The 19,440-nt window shown below is 32.8% G+C and overlaps 2 protein-coding genes across 2 annotated transcripts; both read left to right on the top strand.

Moving 5' to 3' along the window:
- Positions 1–9,802: 9,802 nt before the first annotated feature.
- LOC122312739 (putative F-box protein At1g67623) lies at positions 9,803–10,579 on the top strand. The gene has a single exon (XM_043127403.1). It carries the CDS (start codon positions 9,803–9,805, stop codon positions 10,577–10,579), a length of 777 nt encoding a protein of 258 aa, XP_042983337.1.
- Positions 10,580–13,064: 2,485 nt separating this feature from the next.
- On the top strand, positions 13,065–19,093 carry LOC122313332 (3-oxoacyl-[acyl-carrier-protein] reductase 4-like). The gene is made up of 13 exons (XM_043128225.1): positions 13,065–13,247; positions 14,053–14,202; positions 15,654–16,082; positions 16,307–16,449; positions 16,841–16,894; positions 17,004–17,084; positions 17,170–17,215; positions 17,288–17,382; positions 17,471–17,503; positions 18,008–18,142; positions 18,253–18,346; positions 18,469–18,551; positions 18,813–19,093. Exons 3-13 carry the CDS (start codon positions 15,896–15,898, stop codon positions 18,843–18,845), a joined length of 984 nt encoding a protein of 327 aa, XP_042984159.1. The 5' UTR covers positions 13,065–13,247; positions 14,053–14,202; positions 15,654–15,895; the 3' UTR covers positions 18,846–19,093.
- The last annotated feature ends 347 nt before the right edge of the window (positions 19,094–19,440 follow it).

Genomic DNA, 19,440 nt, shown 5'->3' with positions numbered 1-19,440 from the left:
GGTTAAGCCTCTTATTTATAGCCCTAAGATTTGCCCTTTATTTATTTACCCACCGGTGTGGGACTAAAAAGGAGAACAATTGTCAATAATCTCCACCTTGCGACTTTAACTGGTTCCACAGCCAAGCTCCACCTCAATGAAGATTTTCATAGTTTCCGCTATCATGCTTCACCATAAAAGTATACTCACTCGGAATAAACCATTTCCAAGAATTTCACTTTAGCCTATGTCGAAAACAACTTTGCTGAAAATTATGGTGTAACTTCCATGTTTGGCTCTCCTGAAAGTTCATCAGTAATCGACATGAATTTCCACCACATACCCTGCATTAATGTCAAATTAATGTCTGTGTGCAAACTTGTAGACCCGTTAATATTAACACATCCTCTATCATGACAACTTTGAAAATTAGCAGCATGACATAAGGATGTACATGTCTCTTTTTAAAGATCAAAATCTTCTATGGAGAGAGATACAACATTAGCATCATTTCCAATATCTCCATTTACTGACTTGGAGCCACTTGCCTAACCTGCTCCAGCTCTTGGATAATTTTTCTTGACGTGCCCAGATTGTCCACACTCCCAGTAGATTACTTTATTCTTCATGGAGTTATTCATCTTCCCATTTCCAGCTGCTACCATTACTAAGTTCTCAAGTGGAATATTATTTCCACTACTTAGTCTTTTTTTTTCACAAAATATTTTACTAGTAACTTCTGAAAAAATTATTCTCCTTCTCATGTATCAAAATAGTTTTTATGTGATCATAGGAAGGTGGAAGAGACCAGATGAGTCTCAATGCTTGATCCTCATCATCAATTTTAACTTCAATAGCTTCTACCTTAGCGACAATGCCATTGAGAACGCTTAAATGATCTGAAATAGTTATATCTTCACTCATCCGCAGTGTATGAAATTGCTCCTTCAGGTACACACGATTCGCCCTTCGTCTAATACAACTCTTCAACTTTTTCTCAGAGTTCCTTTGCTTTAGATATTCCATACATATTTGCAAGAATATTTTTAGTCAGACACAAACGTATCGCACTTGTTGTTCTAAAATCCAAATCCTCCTAATTTTCATCGCTTATTTTAGATCTGCCCATTTCATTAATCACACTAGTACCATTATTGACTTCATGTGTTAGTCTGTCCTTCAATGATTTGTGTAATCCTAATTGAATCAAGATATCCTTAACTTATACTTGTCACAAGTCAAAATTGATTCTCCCATCAAATTTCTCCACCTCAAATTTGATAAGATTTGAATGCCTACTTCCTGACATTGTTTTGATGAATTTTACTGTAGAAATAAATAGTACCTCACTAAGTCAGTTTCCAGGAAAGATTGGAGGGTCATAATGGACATACTTAAAATTTTTAATCTCCTAGACAAAACCTCTTTAGACTGTACGTATCCACACTACCACACCAAAACTCCACCCCATAAAAGGAACCTAGTGGCTTTGATACTAATTGTTGAAAATTTGGACCTCCCAAATTCACCCCCTAGAATCTACTTTTTGCAGGAATAACAAGAAAAATAGATAAATAATAACAATACAAGAAATTTATGTAAAAACTCCAAAACAAGAGAAAAACCACCAGACACAGAGAAGAAAATTCATTATATAAAAAATTTTTATAATCACATAATTTTTCTCTTCACCACAAACACACCCACAAAGCTTCCCCACTAGTAAAACTTTAACTTTACACCTCTTCCTCTTTTTACAAAAAGACTAACAGAGAAATTTAACTAAAGTCAAAAGTTATTAAATAAGCTTTCAACTGGTGTACTTAAAATAAGAGGCTAAGTTTCTTATTTATAGCCTTAAGATTTGCCCCTCATTTACTTACCCATCAGTGTAGGACTAAAAAGGAGCATAATTGTCAATAGATACATCATGCATTTCATGGCCACTGTCTTCATTCACTTCATCCATCTTATCAAAGGCAAAGACTTCTTCATGAACATCAGGATATGCAACTTTCCCACATTCATTTGCCATGTCCCACCTTCATTATCAACTGCAACACTTATACCCTAATTAAAACATGTTTTGTTGCTTATTATGATTGAGTTCCTAGATATCAGAGAACGATGTGCAGAACTTGCTTTTCCGACATAAAAGATGGTGCTGGGTACAATAGATAAAAGTGACCTGAACATATTCTGAGGACTCTTCCGATTATCCTGCACAAATATTGAATAACACGTCATTACAATTTCTATGAACTACAAATCTTCATAAGTTAGATTACTGCAAAAACTAAGGGGAGGTGTGAGTCCTTAGAAAAGCTATCATACTCGCAATCAATGGTGAAATTTATTACTTCAAAAAACTAATACTAAAATCTTTAGAATTTAAAGGTAGACTATGAGAATATATGCATACAGACCAACTATTCTGAGGTGTCATTAAACCTCTATTATTGTCACTTAATTCCAACAAGATATATGAGATGTATTGTTATTCGCAACTCAATTGATTTCACTTGTAAAAGTTTGAGGATGGATAAAATTTTAGGTGAAAGGATAAAATACCATCTATTGAAGGGCAAGGTCAAATGATCCTTTTGGAGCAAATGTTGATGATACTATTCTAGCAGATTTCTTTGAAAAAAGCAGAGCTCGATTATTTGATAATGGCCCAACTCTCCTTGAAGTTGCTCAGTCTAAACTACCGACATGAATGGACAGTAGAGAATCTATATCATCATCACCAGATAATCTATATCATCATCACCTACAAAGCCTTTGTTGTGATAGCTGAAACTGTCACGATCATGACCATGAGATGAACTGATGCTTCTAGAAGTTGTCAGGGACATTGACTGCCTGCTGACTTTGGAAGCAGAATCCCTACCATTTCTAGATGCTAGTGAGGAACCCCTCACATATGATGTTGGTCGATCAGCCAGAGAAGTACGGAGATTGGGAGGTGCATCAGAGAAGAATCCAGGAATATTAACTTGCCATGCCCTTATTTTTGGCGATACAGAGTTTTCTCAATTTGTCTTTATAGGGGAAGTTCCACTTGTCCTTGGTAAGGCTATGGTACCACTGGACCAATGCTCATCCTCCAAAGAGTTGGGGTAGAAGACCTTGGAGTAGGTATCAAAGGTTTAATAAGTATAGTAGATGATCTCTGTGATGGAGAAGCATGTCGTAATCCTAAAGGTGGATTGGAATGAGTCGCTAATAAAGGCCTTCCCCCTGATTGGAATGTGCTACTCCCAGACTGAGGAGATGGGCTTAAGCGATTTGGACTAGAACTACCCCTACTACTTTTGCAACTCTTCTCCATCTGCAAAAGTATGTACCTATTATCAAAACTGAGAGAGCATAAATATTTGAGTACATTTCCAAGGAAACATTTACAGAACATTCCTGTACACTTGGGCTCTTGCCTATTATTAAGATCAATAACGTTTTGTTAATCAATAATAAATAAATAAATAAACAATCTGATTATGATCATTAAAATGAAAACAGTTACCGTGGAGGATCTTGAGATAGAAATAGGTTGACTCCAAGGTCTGCCCCTGGGAGCATCATTAACTGGCAGCAGCTCATTATCCAATGAAGGAAATAGAGGAGTGTTTGGAGGAGGTAATAACCCGTGAAATTAGTAATACCAGAATCCCATTAAAACCAAAAAAAGTAAAATGCATTTATACCAACTACAAACTATCATATAGTAAAAAAAATGCAAGAATAAGTTTATCACAAAGGGAACACTAGGGAAAAAAATTGACAAAATTTTATAGTAGAATTTTCAACTTCATGATTAAAAACTAGATCATCAAGAAGATAAATTTCAATATGAATATGTACTAGGAATGAAGACACTTGTTGTAATTTAAATTTATTTCTGCCTACTTGTAAGCCATAAGTTAATCTTTTTCTTTTTCCTTGACAATTATATTTCCGTCTTTGTGGAAAGAGACATAAATTATGACCCTGTTAAGTTGGATCATTTGGATATATGTGAAACCATAGAATTTAAATAGTGAGTCAAAGATGGAAAGTTTAAAGCATCATAATAGGAAAAAAGATAACCAACTAGTCATAGTCATTCTTCTCCTCGTCAGCATTAAGTAGGTCACCAGTCACTACTCTCTCCACAAACAAGATTGGAGATTCCAAACTAATAATATGAAAAGTGCCTCAATTTTATCGCTTCAAACAACAATTCAACATGCAAATTCACTATTAGCAAGAGAGAACAAACAAAAAAATTCACATGACATATATCCAAATTCCAAATTACAGAACCGAGATTGGTATAGAAGATTACAAAGCGTGTCTTCAATGTCATCAATCAACAGACAAAAGGAATTCTCTCTTTCCTTGGTCTGCATTTTGTTGAACAAAGCAAGATGGTCATCTTTCTCACTAAACAACAATCCACTCTCAAAACTCTGTCCTCGCTTGTGATTGGTTCCTCTAGGCTCTCTCTCCCTAAAGAGTATCTCAATATCGAAGAAGGAGGCATCTCGACACCTAAAACTAAACTTTTTGGAAGTGTCACCCCAACCTCTCTGTACCCCCCGAAATCATACAATGGTTGAACCAAAACAAAAACCCCATGATATCCATTCAGCTAACGACAGAGTTTACTAAGAAACGAGATGTCCTTCCCCATGTTCTACCCACAATCAAATCATAAAAATCCATGTGCGGCTTTCAATAGCCAGCTTCATGTAATTCACCAAGTTAAAATAATTCCGATTCCAACAACATATTACCAACCAAGAACCATACATTGTTGATCATGTTGACTCAACGTAGAATCTTATTACTTGAATACATAATTGCATATAATAACATTGAGACTGCAACAACAGTACCAATAAGATAGTAGAGGCTCAACGTCCATAAGTAAATTAAAAAAACAACCAATTTGAGAGTTCGAAACCCTAGATTTCCATCCAGCTGAAAAACCCAACGTTGCAGTGATAACTCCACTAAAACCTAATTCAACTTCCATATACGATTGAACTCCCCTTGGAGTTCAAAGTTCAAATTGCAGAGCAAAATTCACTACTAAAAACTACTAACCGTAACTAGAATTACCAAACTCCCCCGAGTCAAATTTCTTCAAAGAAAGAGCAAGAAATCATTTAGTGATACTATGATCTCAAAATCAAAAAAGAAAGAAGGGCTGAAATGCTAGTTTTAAATGTGAAGAATGTTGCATCGGACACTCAAATCTAGAAGTATCTATTGATTTTGTCTATAAGTATGGATTAGAAAACTTTAGAGAGAGGGACTAATCGGTGCCAACAAATGCTGACTAAATTTTCCAACAACTTCACTCTCTTATGAGAAAATGAGGATTCAGAGTAAAACCCTTTTTGGTGTTGTTTAGGTTTGCTTCTTTCCTCCGCAGCAAGTTTTGAATTTTTTTTTTCTTTTTCCTTTTTTTTTTCCCTTCATTTCCTTTCTCACTCTCTCTGCTATTAGATATTTCTTTTCTTTTCTTTTCATTTTTTTTGTACTTCTTCCCTCTTTCAAAATCCTTCTCGCAACTCATTGAATAATACTTGGTTTAAAATTTTGATAATTTTTTTAATATCTTTTTAATATTAAATATTTTAAAAAAATTTTGAAAATACTTTCTCTGACTATTTATTTGAATATTTGTGAAATATATTTTAAAAAAACCAAGATTTTTCTTTATCAAAAAAATCTATCGTTAATTTCAATACAAAATACATCTAAAAAAAATATTCTAAACAAATTTTCTTTCCGCCCACTCTTTTCATAAAAATTTAAACAAAACACATCTTAATAATTTTTTTTTCGGATCACATCTCAAAAGTAGGGGTGGGCAAAAGCTCTGACCACTTCGAAAATCTCTGACTCCTTTGGTCAGAGTTGGAGTCAAATTTCAAATCCTATATAGACACCAAATTTTGACATTATTTTAAAAAAAAATTGGTCTAACTAAAATGACGTTGTTCCATTGACGTCATTCTATTCACAAGGGGGTCCAAAATGCAAGACCCCCTTTGTTTCGTTCTCACTTCTTCTTGCACAGGAACTCTCTCTCTCCTCTCTGGTTCTCCTTCTGCAACTTTTCTCTCCCCATCTCTCTTCTATCCCGTCGCCTGCACCATTGCAAGACATCATAGAGGGAACTCCATCCTCATTCTTTCTTGTTAGCCTTTCATCTTATATTTTGTTATAAAAGTTTTAATTGTTTGTTAATTAAATTATTTAAGGTTCAAAAATTGTTGAAGTTGTTCGGAAAGTTTGTTGTTTTAGTTGTTGATTTATTGTTTGAATGTGGGGATTTCTATTTTTAGGGTTTTAGTCATGAGATTTGTGGTATTTTGTTTGGAAAAAATCGAATGGTGCCCTTTAGACAACATTCGCTTAAGTGTGGCTTGAGCGATCTTCACACAAATTGTTCACTCGAGCGAACATTCAATTTTTGTATTTTATTTATTTGTAAAACCACAAACATGACTAAACACATGTTTTTCCTTTTCAATGCATTTTCAATGTATAGATAATTTTCATAACATGTTAAATGACGGTTATTTTTTAATTGATTCAGATTATTTTCGTAATAAATTGTGGATGCTACACCATCTCACTGCGATTCTTCACAAGAGGATGACGTACAACCGTTGGCGTCACCGACAAGTATGTTGGGTCGTAGACCCCCATCTAGAGCAGTTACTTCTTGTGCAAGTAGTCAAACTCCAATAGATCTAGAAGATGTTGATATGCTTAATGAGAAGGAGGAGTTGATGAATGTTGAGGCCAATCGACCAGCATGACCTAGTAAAAAAAAAGATTGTGGATATGGGAACATTTCATCAAAATTTCCAGTGATCGTAAGAACCCGAAGCGATGTCACTATTGTGAGCAATTATGCAATTGTCATTAGAAAAATCAAGGCACGTCAGTATTAATAACATATCTTATGGACTACTAGTGGTATAAGATACACAAAGGGTTGGTGGCAATTGATCAGACAAATATGAGTTACGAGACTTCTATGGCCACTGATGGCATGCAAATTAAAAAGCTTTCAATCCTTCAATACAGTGAGAAGATGTTGAGCGATATTGTTGTGGAGATGATCATCACTTATGAGATGCATTTTACCATGGTTGACAATGCAGGCTTCTCTAAATCTGTGCACATTTTAGAGCCACGATTTTCCATGCATTCACAATATATGGTAATGCGCGATTGTTTGAAAATGCATGCTAAGGAGAATTTAGCAATAAAGGAAATATCTGTTTCCACTGGCCAGAAAGTGTCGTTTACAACCGATACATGGACCTCCATACAGAATATGGGCTACATGTATATTACAGTCCACTTTATTAACAGTGAGTGGACGTTGCACAAGCAGATTATTGATTTCAAATAAATTATTGATTACAAGGATTCATCCATTGGCAAGAAAACGGATGACTGTATAAAGAATTAGGAGATCAAAAAGGTGTTTGTATCACAGTTGATAATGCCAATATGAATGACATTACCATTGATTGGTTTAGGCGGAATAGAACAAGAAAGGAGGATATCATACGTGTATTTATCTTATCTATAAGTTTTGATATGATCTCTCAAAAGATCATATAAGACCTTGAAACCATAGTTTATATATACGAGGAAAGCGATTGATGTTTTTTGGCTCGATTTATGAAACCAATATCTTATGTACGTAAGGAAATGGAGGAAAGTTTTGAATGTTATCTCTGCCCATTGTAACCCATCAATAAGCAAATATAATAAGTTCATGTGACTTCTTCAATACCAAAATATACCCTTCATTAATTTACACATTTATAGTTGTCTTTTTTGTGCTCGGGAATATTATATATATAATCATTAATGATACGATGAGAGCTGATTTTAGTACAATTATTCGACATTGGGTTTCAACGAATTCTTTATATTTAGTATTAATTAATTAGATTTATTTTTATTTTTAAATTAAGGGAACTATACAGTACTTAGTAGCTAGTTTTGATTCTTTATATTATAAAGCATCTCAATGAATAAAGAGAAATGATATTTACAATCATAAAATATGCAAGTGCCGTATACTTTTTTTTAAAACGATGAGTAAATATGGGATAAAAACTAATTTGTTAATTGTGGATTCTAGTCTCTTTTTTTTTTAAGATTGGCTTGCACAGTCCGGAACTGTATCGATCTAATATTATTCGATAATTTTGAAAATATTTTATAAATTAGATTTTGGAAAAGGTGACAAAAGTTTAATTATTAATTTTAATAATATTCTGGATTGGATTCCTTTTAAATGTTTTGTAGTAGCTAAGCGCGCGAGACAAAAATTCACCTGCTTGCAAAAGAGACAATTACGTCGTCGTTACGTGCACTGCAGATAGGCACAAGAATTGCCAACCAAAGCTCATCTAATCATTATAAATGAATGACAAAATATTTTATCCAATTGGGACGTTAGCCAATCCCGTTAATACACACCATACTCTTAACAATATTTTTTATAGTATATGATATAAATTAAATGAGGATATTTTTATAAATTGATATTATTTTTATATGATATTTTATAATAATACTCTTCATTTTAAAATATAACTATAAAATATATTATAAAAAATATTGTATATTTATCATTTTTCTTTGAACAATGATATAGACACTTTCTTTGGCGGTTCTTGACACTTGAGAATTTTTTATTCTCAAAAAAAAAAAATAATAATAATAATAATTACTAGGTTATTTATATATATGCTCAATATATTATAAGCTTTTTATTCTCATTTAATTATACAGTTCATATAAGATGAAATGAGTTGATGTTTTGCTGAAAATTAAATAAAATATTATTATAATATAATTTTTTAATATTATATTTGTTTTTAATTTTAAAAAAAATTAAATTATTTATTATATTTTATGTAAAAATTTAAAAAAATTATAATAATTATATGAGATGAAATGAAATAGTTTAACCGGCCCGTAATTACAAACTCTTTTAATTAAATGGAAGGATAAATATAAAAATTTAAAGCCTCTAAATAAATTCATTAACTCCAAAATATTCAACGGTTGGTTGACTTCTTTTTTCTTTTTCTTTGTTCTCTCTGTTTTTTTTTAAGGCAGGATGATATTCTTATAAATTCCTACTTATTATTCTTTATACCACATATATCAATATATAATTTATCATTTTTTTTCTTCTATTTAAAGTTTTAAATACACATATTGATGTGTAAATATGTATATTTAAATAAAATAACAAAAATAGCAAATCATGTATTAGTGTGTAGTGTGAGGATAATTAATATAATTATCATTTCTCATTTTTATAATAATAAATATTATGTACAGTCATTTTTATATATTTTTTGTGCATTCTATTAATATGATTGATTAAATCATTTTTTTTAATATAAAATAACTATTTTATCCAATCACATTACGCAAGTATTATATATAGCAAAACCCTTATTATTATATGAAACAAATTTAGAAAGTATTATATGTAGCAAAACCCTTATTATTATATGAAACAAAGGCGGTGATCACACTCATGAGGTGGAGAAAAGAGAGTGCGTAATCGATCAACGCGGATTTCATCATTAATACTACCGGAAATTAATGACCTTTTTCCTTGATTTATCGAATCCTTGCATGACTAGGCTTTGGTTTCTTGATTCGGATACAAATCCGTATTCGACTCGGACTTAATTATATATCTACACCGAGCCAAGCTATCGTTTATATATATATATATATAAACACATTTGTATCTATACCAGCGGCAGCAATAATGGGTACTTTGGAGGCGAAGAAGACAATGAAATACAAGAGATCGCGACGACTTGATCAAGATCAATGTTATAATTCCCCGACACTTGCATCTCTTCCCCGAGACATGCTGATGGAAATCCTAGTACGGGTCGCCTCTGCTTCTTTCACCGATCTGTTCAACGCCAAAATAAGCTGTAAAGATTTTCTAGAGTTGGCAGAGGAGGATTCTATATTCCAACACGTATCGCTAGAGAAATTCTCAGTCATTCCATGGAATACAAGCAGTGAAGCATCGTCATTCTTGGAACGCTGCAAAGACTGCGGCAATCCCGAGTCCCTATACAGACAAGGAATGGTTTCTTACTTCAGTTACAGAATGACAGAGGTAGGGTTCGAGTCCTTGAAAAAAGCTGCAGAGAAAGAACACGTGGAAGCAACGTATGTCTATGGGATTATACTACTTTGCTCGGGAGATCATGAATCAAAACAGCAGCAGCAAGGCATAAAGATTTTATCTTCTCTGAAAGCTAAATCGGGACGTTCGAGAATGAAAGAGTGTCGAGACAAAGTGAGGACGATGTTGTGGCGATATATGTGGTGGTTTAAGAACAACAGTTTTGGGAAACAGCAGCTGTCGTGTTCACGTAAAGAACCATGCAAACTGCAGATCAAGAGGAACGAATGGTTATCCATTGACGAGTTAGTGGATGAATACGACGATATTCTGTGTGAAACTTGCAGATCCAATCGTGAAGTGACTTGGTTCTATTATATGCAGCATGGAATTGGAGATTAATGTTATGATAACTTTATGTGCAGTTATTTTCTTTCATCACTTCAATAATATAATTGGAGATCTCAATCTTATGTATTTTTCTTGAGACGTTGTAGTATATATATGCGTTTTGTGCTAATCTTTGGTTATATTAATTGATGGTTATCATGATAAAACAATATCCTTTTTATCAACCAAAACATGAGTTAGACATAAATTCAGTAGAGTTTTGATACGTACAAGCAAAGTCGCGTACTAATTTACATATCAATACTAATTCCTTCATATTTAAAATTTAAATTAGAATTGTTTTTAATAAAATCTACTTTTTGACCAATCACATTAGATTGATTCACATATTAGTATGTGGTTGTGCTTGCAACTAAATTTTTCCGTTTTATTATTATTTTCAAACTATTCACTATTATTCACAAATATTCTAAAATATTCTTGATATCCAAACAAACCATTAGTGTATCATTGTACCACTTATTGCGATACCCTTGGTAGCTATAAAAGGTTATAATACCAATATTTTTATTTTGGTTAAATATTAAAATAGTTCATGTGATTTGCTTTTAAGATAGATAATTAATTAGTCCCTAAATTTTATTTTTGAACTTTTTACTCCTTATACCTTCAAACTAATTGAAGGTATAAGGAGTAAAACTGTCGTGTAATTATTACTGAAAAAAGAATTTTAAAAAATTAAGATGTCCACATAAATAATATAAGAAAAATAATTTTTAAATTCAAGTTAAATCCTAAAAATCCGATTAAATACTTGTAGAAGTTTAAATAGAAATAAAAACCTAAAAATCATGACATCCATTTTGGATTAAATGATCTTGTTTTTAAGAATGTTTTTATAGTTTTTAAATGACTTTTTTTTAAAAAAATATTTATTGGTGTGACCTATGATAATTTTTAGCAGTTGTCTAACGTACGGAATAATAATTAAATGATTAGTTGATCAAAGTTGAAAGGGTAAAGAGCAAAAAGTTCAAAATTAAAATTTATGGACTAATCTGTTTAATTAGGACAAACCACCAGACTATATATTTTAGCATTTAACCATTGTCCTTGTATGTTAAAGAAAAAGCTTACAAATAGTTGATTTAAATAAAAATTAATTGATTCGTATTAGAAATAACGAATAAGATGAATATATTTATGTACTACAATATTAAAACCCATTAATTTACATGATAAAAGAGTCATTAATTTATTTTTTAGGACAATGGTAGGGTACAGTACTGCTGATCGTGCCCCTAATGTATTTGAATTACTTTTTAATATTCTTTCAAATGTTTTTTTAATTTAAAAAATATATATAATTTTACTAATAGTCACTTTTTTAATCATTAAAAAATAAATAAATTATCTAAATAATAATTTTGAGCAAAAGCTTGCCCCATTTGGATATGCAGTTGGTCTTGTATCATTTTATCTTATCTCATTTTAATATTCAAACACTACTTAAACATAAGCAGATTTCAATTTATCTTTCATACTTTTTCATTTAACAATTACAACTTTCTCATATTTTCATATAAAATATAATAGATAATTCAAATTTTTTTAATCTTAAAATAAAAATAATATTAAAAAAATTTATATTCTAACAATATTTGAACTTTATAATATTTTCATTTAACTTTTTCTCTCATTTTTTTCTCAAAATTTAATAAAAATCTTAACTCAAACTATTATATTACTATTCACAAATCATTTTATAATTATTGACATATTTCTCATTTCATTTATTTCATCTGACTTTCAAAACTTAAGAGCATCCTTATTTGCTTGGTCAAAGTTAAAAAATAGTCAAAATTGAGATAATCTGTGCCAAAAAGACCCCACATTGAATTGGGTATCTCTAAAATAATTTGGATTTCAGCTACAGTGCTTCATGAAATATAGATAACTACAGTTGCTTTATCAAACATTAAAATACTAGTTTGTCACTCCAAGAAAATAAATTATATTAATTAGAATATAATTAACATTTAACATTTAGAATATAATTATTATTAACATTTAATAACACTTTTTTAATATTAATTTAATTAGAATATAGTATTTATTAATATCTAATTGGTAGAATTACAAAATATAATAAAAAAAATTATTAAATTAATAATATTTTATTATTATATAGAGAATAAATGGATAATCTAATGTAGAGATTGAATTTAAATGAAATGGATAAATATAATTTTATGTGATATTAACTAAAATTTGAATATACATTTAGTCAATTCAATGAAAATAATCTAAGAGCACTTCCAACGAGTTAAGTAAAACCCTCAAAGCTGTATAATTTAAAGAAAATCGTCTAAAAGTAGCGTCCAACGGGTGTTTTATTTCATCTGTAATTTCCATTTCGCTACAATGTTACCGCTACATCTAGCGCTAAATGTTCACAAGTAAATAATATTTTACTCATTTCTCTCTTATTTGTGTACTTTCCCCTCCCCCACCATGATTTAGTTTCTTTCACTTCAGCCACATCCGTTTATTTCGCGCATCTTCCCTTCCTCACAGATGCCTTTTGCTTGTCTTCCATCGATAACTAGAGAACTGCTTCAAATCCCTACATTCCCAGTTCGAGCATCCTTCCTCACAGATGCCTTCTACTTGTCTTCCATCTATCCTCGTCACAACTCCTATTTCGAGTTAGTTTTCGGTATGTTTCAACCTCTTCTCTCTCAATCTCTATATTCTCCTTTGAATAAGTAATGTGATAATTTTTAGTAGATGAAATCTTGGATTTCCTAGCATGTTGGCATTTTTTGAAGTTTTTTCTTCTTCAAATTTGGGGATGTTAACATATTTATTGTTAGATTCTAGGAGGGACAACAACTTCTACCTCTTTAATCTCGCAGGAACTGTTGGGTCTTATTGTATTCAGTTAAACCCACGTCTATCTGTTGTATTTGTGTTCCAAAATGCAATTTCAATGTGTGGCATTGTACCTCCCCTCTTTTGCATACTCCTGACTGTTGTGATGTCCGAGACCCATCGTTCTTTCCCCATCCACTAGAGCCTTGTCCACAAGGTCCAAAATATGAATTTTTCTCTCTTTCTTCCACTTTGTACTGATGCTTATTTGTATGCTGCAAATGATGACCTTTTACATGTTGTAAAAGCTCTAAAAGTGTGATCCATTGAAGGGTCTCTGCATATTCTTATTCTTTTGGATGTGTATTTCTTAAACTTGGTGTTTTGTTTGGCTTCATTTATTTTCTAAAATTTGGTGTTTTGTTTGGCTTGATTTAATTTCTGAGTATATAGGGGTTTTATTTGACTTCATTTCAGTTTAGTCTGTTGTATTATTTACCATCTGAGAATGGAAGAAAAGCTAGGAGATTCTACTTGTTGTCTCCCAACTTCATTTCATATATATATATATATATATATATAAATATATATATATGTATAGTTGACTTTGATGGTACTGGGCTGAATGTTCATCCTTTTCGATGGTATAGATGCTGGGAGATTCTAATTTCTTCTCGATGGTATAGATAGCTGATCAATTATAATATATTGATGGAATCAAAGAGTTGATCATTTCACACTCTGCAATGATGGTGTCCTGCAAGTAATTTCCCATGCTGTTTGGATGAATGATTTGCTTGGTGAGTTTCTTGGTAGAAAATGGAGAGGCTCTATGGGGTCAACTTGCATGCTTATTCTTTGTCTTAGTTTACTTAATTCTTCATATACTCAAGTGTTGGAGTATATGTTCTATTTCTACTGCATAGAAATGTCATAATGTATAGCATTTTGGTGTAAAATGCAGGCTTCTCCTTTCCCGGATTTCTTGATGAATGTATAGCATTTTTCTGTTTCTACTCGTCTAGGCAAATGTCATGGAATGAATATAAAATTTCCTGTTTTGAATCTTGTGAATGTATAGTATTAGTTATCTCCTAAGCTGAAAATTCAATAAAGTTGCAAGTTTGAACCCTTCTTTAAAGGGACAGTTGCTCAAGAGTTTTCCATTATTTTAAGGGCTATGTTTCTTCTTTTCCTGCTCACTGACTACCCTGTTGCTCATTGTCATTAGGTGATAAACACCTGTAAAAAATTGTTATTAGTTATTGTTCCTGCAGGGACAGCAATGTCTATCATTTTCTGGTATGGGAGTTTAAGATCTGTAAAAAAATTTCTTTCCATAATGTTCTTAAATGCTTCCTGCAAAGAGTTCACAGGTTGAAACAATTAAAGATGAGGGGGAGAATATTGACAAAGAGAAAGCAAAGTAAAAGGATAGGAGTAATTGAGAAAAAAGACTTATGAACAACTAGACATGTATTTAATAAGTAAATGTAGTTGTTTACCTTTGATTATTAACAGTATCTTGGCATTTTTTGTGTGTATCAATTATTTGGTGAGTGATGATATTTTAATAAAATTTAATCTCACATATCGAAGAATATTTTAAGAATATTCTTTTACAATTATCGAAAATAGATATTCTCATAATATATTTTGAGAATATTTTTATTATATTCTTTTTATTTTTTGAATTAATTTATATTTTGGTTTAGCTTATAAATTTGGATTAATTTAAAATATAAAATAATTATATGACATTGTATATGAAGACATATTACAAATATAAAAAGATATGAGAATATCATTAGTAGTTAGAGAAAATATTTAAAATGAATAAAAAAGATTAAAAAGTATAATATTTAAATAACATAAAGAAAAAATAGATAAATAATATATGATATATTGTAAAAGTTATTATATAAAAAAAAAATAGATTTTAATTATATATTTTAAAGTAAAGTAGTGATAAGGTTACTATCTTATCATTAAGTAAAATAAAAAATTAAATAAAAAATAGTAAATAAATAATAGAATAGTTATAACTCTATCATTTTTCTTTAAAAGTATAGGTCAAAGAATTTATTGTAACTCCGTCGTCGTCGAAAGGAAAGTAGGTTGGATTTAGTTGGGCGGATGAACCTAGGTGTCTATGCCAACATTATTACTCTCTTACCCCTATTTAATCGCTACATTCTTAAGTATAACGCGCAAATTTCATTGGCCTGTATAGTAATTAAAGCATCAACAGGGCCCGACGACTGACACGTGGCTCAGGTACTATAAAAGTCACGCGCAAGGTGACATGACTTCGCCTACTCCGACAACCTCCGGAGCTTCCAAAGCTGGAAATTGGTTTTCGCCTCGAAACTAATAAAGACCAAATCGTAGAGTTACTTTTGGCTTTCATTTCTGGCTAAACTTCTCGCTTCCCATTTTTCTTCTTCTTCTTCTTCTTCAATCCTAACTGTTCGGAGACTCTTCGGAGCTGCCATGGCTTCTTCCATTGCCGTATCAGATGTCGTTGCCTTCAGATCCGCCGCGAGATTCGGATGTCCCGGAGACCGCAAATTTGGTCAGTTTCGCCAATGGTCTCCGACTCTGGGTGGAATCAAATCGGCGCATGCCCGGCCTTGCGTTGGCCTCCGGTGCAGGTCGAAGGGCTCGTTTACTTCTTCGGGTAACGAAAATGTTCTTTTTCACGTGGTTGTTTTTCTCCTATATGCGGTATGTTTGAAATCGCATATATTTTAAGCTTTTGAGCGCACGAAAAGTATACGTTGCATTTGAATTTTCAAGATGTTGTAATTTTTTACGACTAATCAGGGATTTTCAAAAAAAGTCTAATGAGGAATTTAATATTAATATTATTAATAATTCGGCTGTAATGAATGGTACACGCAGGGGTGAGGGCCCAGGTAACCACTCTCGAGCAAGCAAGCGCTAAAACAGCCAAAGACGTGGTAGCCCCTGTGGTGATTGTTACAGGAGGTTCTAGGGGTATTGGCAAAGCAATTGCGTTGTCATTGGGACAAGCCGGTTGCAAGGTTAGTGATATTGGGACCCCCCCGAGTGTCTTACTTGATTGTGATTCAGAGAACGCAAAGTAATTTGCCTAAGAGTAGAATTGTACCAATTTGTTTTCGGTAAATAACGCGGTCTTAATCTGAGTGGTTGATCTGGCTCTGTGGAAGATTTGATTCTTTTCTGCCAGATAATTGTATGGTTATTGATCCGTGAAAATGGACCACTGAAGCTCAAGTGGTTTCTCTTTATTGTTTTGATTTGCATATTATATCGAACTCATTTTATGTAAAATGAGCAGGACTGCATTCATAGTTTCAATTACAAGATGCATTATTGACCTGGGATCTTTCCCAGTTTGCTTTTTGATCCCCTGGTGATGGTGATGATTGTGGCTTTTGTCGTGATATATAGGTCCTGGTTAATTATGCTAGGTCATCCAAGGAAGCTGAGGAAGTCACTAAAGAGGTAGATGATTTCTCCACCAATTTGATGTGCTATCTTGTCTGAGCACATGTGAAGTTGATATCGTGTTACAGAAATCACGTGTGATAGTTTATTGGTCTATTTCATGCAGATTGAGGCAAGTGGTGGACAAGCCCTGACTTTTGGAGGAGATGTTTCAAAAGAAGCTGATGTCGAATCAATGATTAAAACTGTATGCAAATGTGAATTCAGCTAAGAAGTTAATTTGATTCTATTTTCTACTAGTGGCATGCTTGATGAATTTTTCATTACTGCAGGCAGTTGATGCATGGGGAACTGTTGATATATTGATAAACAATGCAGGTCAATTGATGTCCACTTCCTCTTTCATTGTTTATTATTAGCACTCCCCAAACTTATCCACCATTCTTGCAGGAATTACTCGGGATACTTTATTGATGAGAATGAAGAAATCTCAGTGGCAAGAGGTTATTGATTTAAATCTTACGGGTGTATATCTCTGTACACAGGTATGTTAAATATCCTCCCCCCCCAAAACACACTGAAGTGCATTGGCTGAATTATATATTCGAGGCTGAGATAATTTACTGTTTGTAGGCAGCAGCAAAAATTATGATGAAGAAGAAAAAGGTAACATGGCATTGCTCTCTCTCGGGTCCTGTACTTTTGCTTCCCTGCCATTTGGGCTGGACAAATCTGTCACTACAAAGTTAACTTTTCTTGTAATCCATTCCTCTTTCATAACTGGAACATCTTTTTTCTGATTATTATGGCATGTTGAATATTGACATAATGGAATTTTCTGTAAAACAATTACACTGTTATGATCTACTGACTACCATAATCTCTACCATCTAAATGTGGAGTGTATTACCAAAGAACTAAAATTGAAAAGAAACTTACTTTTGAATTATTGAAAACTTCCTGTGCATTATTGCCATATTTCCCGATGATACAGGAAATGTAAATGTTAGTTTCTGAGGTTCTCAACCGTCTGAAAGTTAACAATGCCTCTTACAACAAATAAAATTTAATAAGATTTCCAAATCAACACTTTATATGGATGTGGGCTTCTGTAGAACTTGCAATGTTTTTGTTGCTACCTCCTCATCCCAGTCAAGTGGTCTTTTGCAGGGAAGGATAATCAATATTGCATCAGTTGTTGGCCTGGTTGGGAATGCTGGTCAAGCCAACTACAGTGCCGCAAAAGCAGGGGTAATTGGCCTGACAAAGACTGTTGCAAAGGAATATGCAAGCAGAAACATCAATGTGAGTCCTTAGAAATTTGTTTCTTTTGTGTTAGTTATATATCACACATCAAAAGATTCAGCTATTCCGAGTTGATAGAAAACAGTTATGACTAAAAAATTTCCTTTCAGGTTAATGCTGTTGCCCCAGGGTTTATTGCATCCGACATGACAGCCAAGCTAGGGGAAGATATTGAGAAGAAAATCTTGGAGACCATCCCATTAGGTGAGACTGTAAGAAAGCTCAATTTCATTGGACCTAAGAGCAATATCTTTGAGGAGATTGTCAAGAATGATAGAAATTGTCTACTTACAAACTGATTGTTTTGACTTTTACTGTATATTCAGGAAGGTATGGCCAACCAGAAGAAGTTGCAGGACTGGTGGAATTCTTGGCCCTTAACCCTGCGGCCAGTTACATCACTGGACAGGTTCAGAGATTAATTTTTGCAGTTTATTTTGATACTGTTTCACATACTTGCTCGAGCTGTTAGTCCCACTTATGCCTGCCATTTTGGTTAAGAGACATGGCTCGGAAAGGACCTGATGCTATCTTCTTAACCAATTTCCTGGTGAACTTTGGGAATCAAGGCTCAATTTAATGAGACAAGTTTGCATTACACCTTTTGTTTTCTTGCTGTCTATTTTTCACCCGTTTGGTGCTCGATATGGCTAAAATTGCTGTCTTTCAGGTGTTCACCATTGATGGAGGAATGGTGATGTAGGTTAGTTGCCCATCCGTCTGATTATGCGCTAGCAGGGCTTTTCAGCTTCACAGTTCGGACATATGGCACTGGCCACAAGGTTCATCTTCGCGTGACAATCTATGTGGAAGCTTATGTACTTGCGCTTTTTTCTTGAGATGGTTAGGTTTTAAAATAATCCTCCGGCTATTTTGATAGAATTTCAATTAAGCTTGTTAATGAAACTAGATAAATGATATATAAATATCGATCACAGATATATGGGATAATTGTATTTTCTTTTGAGTTATGCCTTCTGGTGACAACAGATTGGCATTTATTTTTACGAATTTATTATAATTTAATGATATTTCCCTGCCAGCCCAAAAACACAAGAAATGTTAATTTTTAAAATAGAAAATTGTAGATTTTGGGGAGTATGTACTGCATTTATATCATAGGAGAACAATCCGATGTGCAGGAAATAATCTGCCTCCACGCGTTTCGAACGGTTAGAAATTGATAACTCGTTGAATAATTAATGTGTTTTTTAATTTTTTATGAATCCCAATAAGCTGCATAACATTAAAATAAAAATGGGTTGATGCGTGGGCCTGTTTGCAGAGTAACAAAGAAT

This window comes from Carya illinoinensis, chromosome 6, assembly GCF_018687715.1.
Source record: "Carya illinoinensis cultivar Pawnee chromosome 6, C.illinoinensisPawnee_v1, whole genome shotgun sequence".
Classification (NCBI taxonomy): domain Eukaryota; kingdom Viridiplantae; phylum Streptophyta; class Magnoliopsida; order Fagales; family Juglandaceae; genus Carya; species Carya illinoinensis.
The sequence above is the reverse complement of the archived record's forward strand: the minus strand, read 5'-3'. Positions and strand labels throughout refer to the sequence as shown.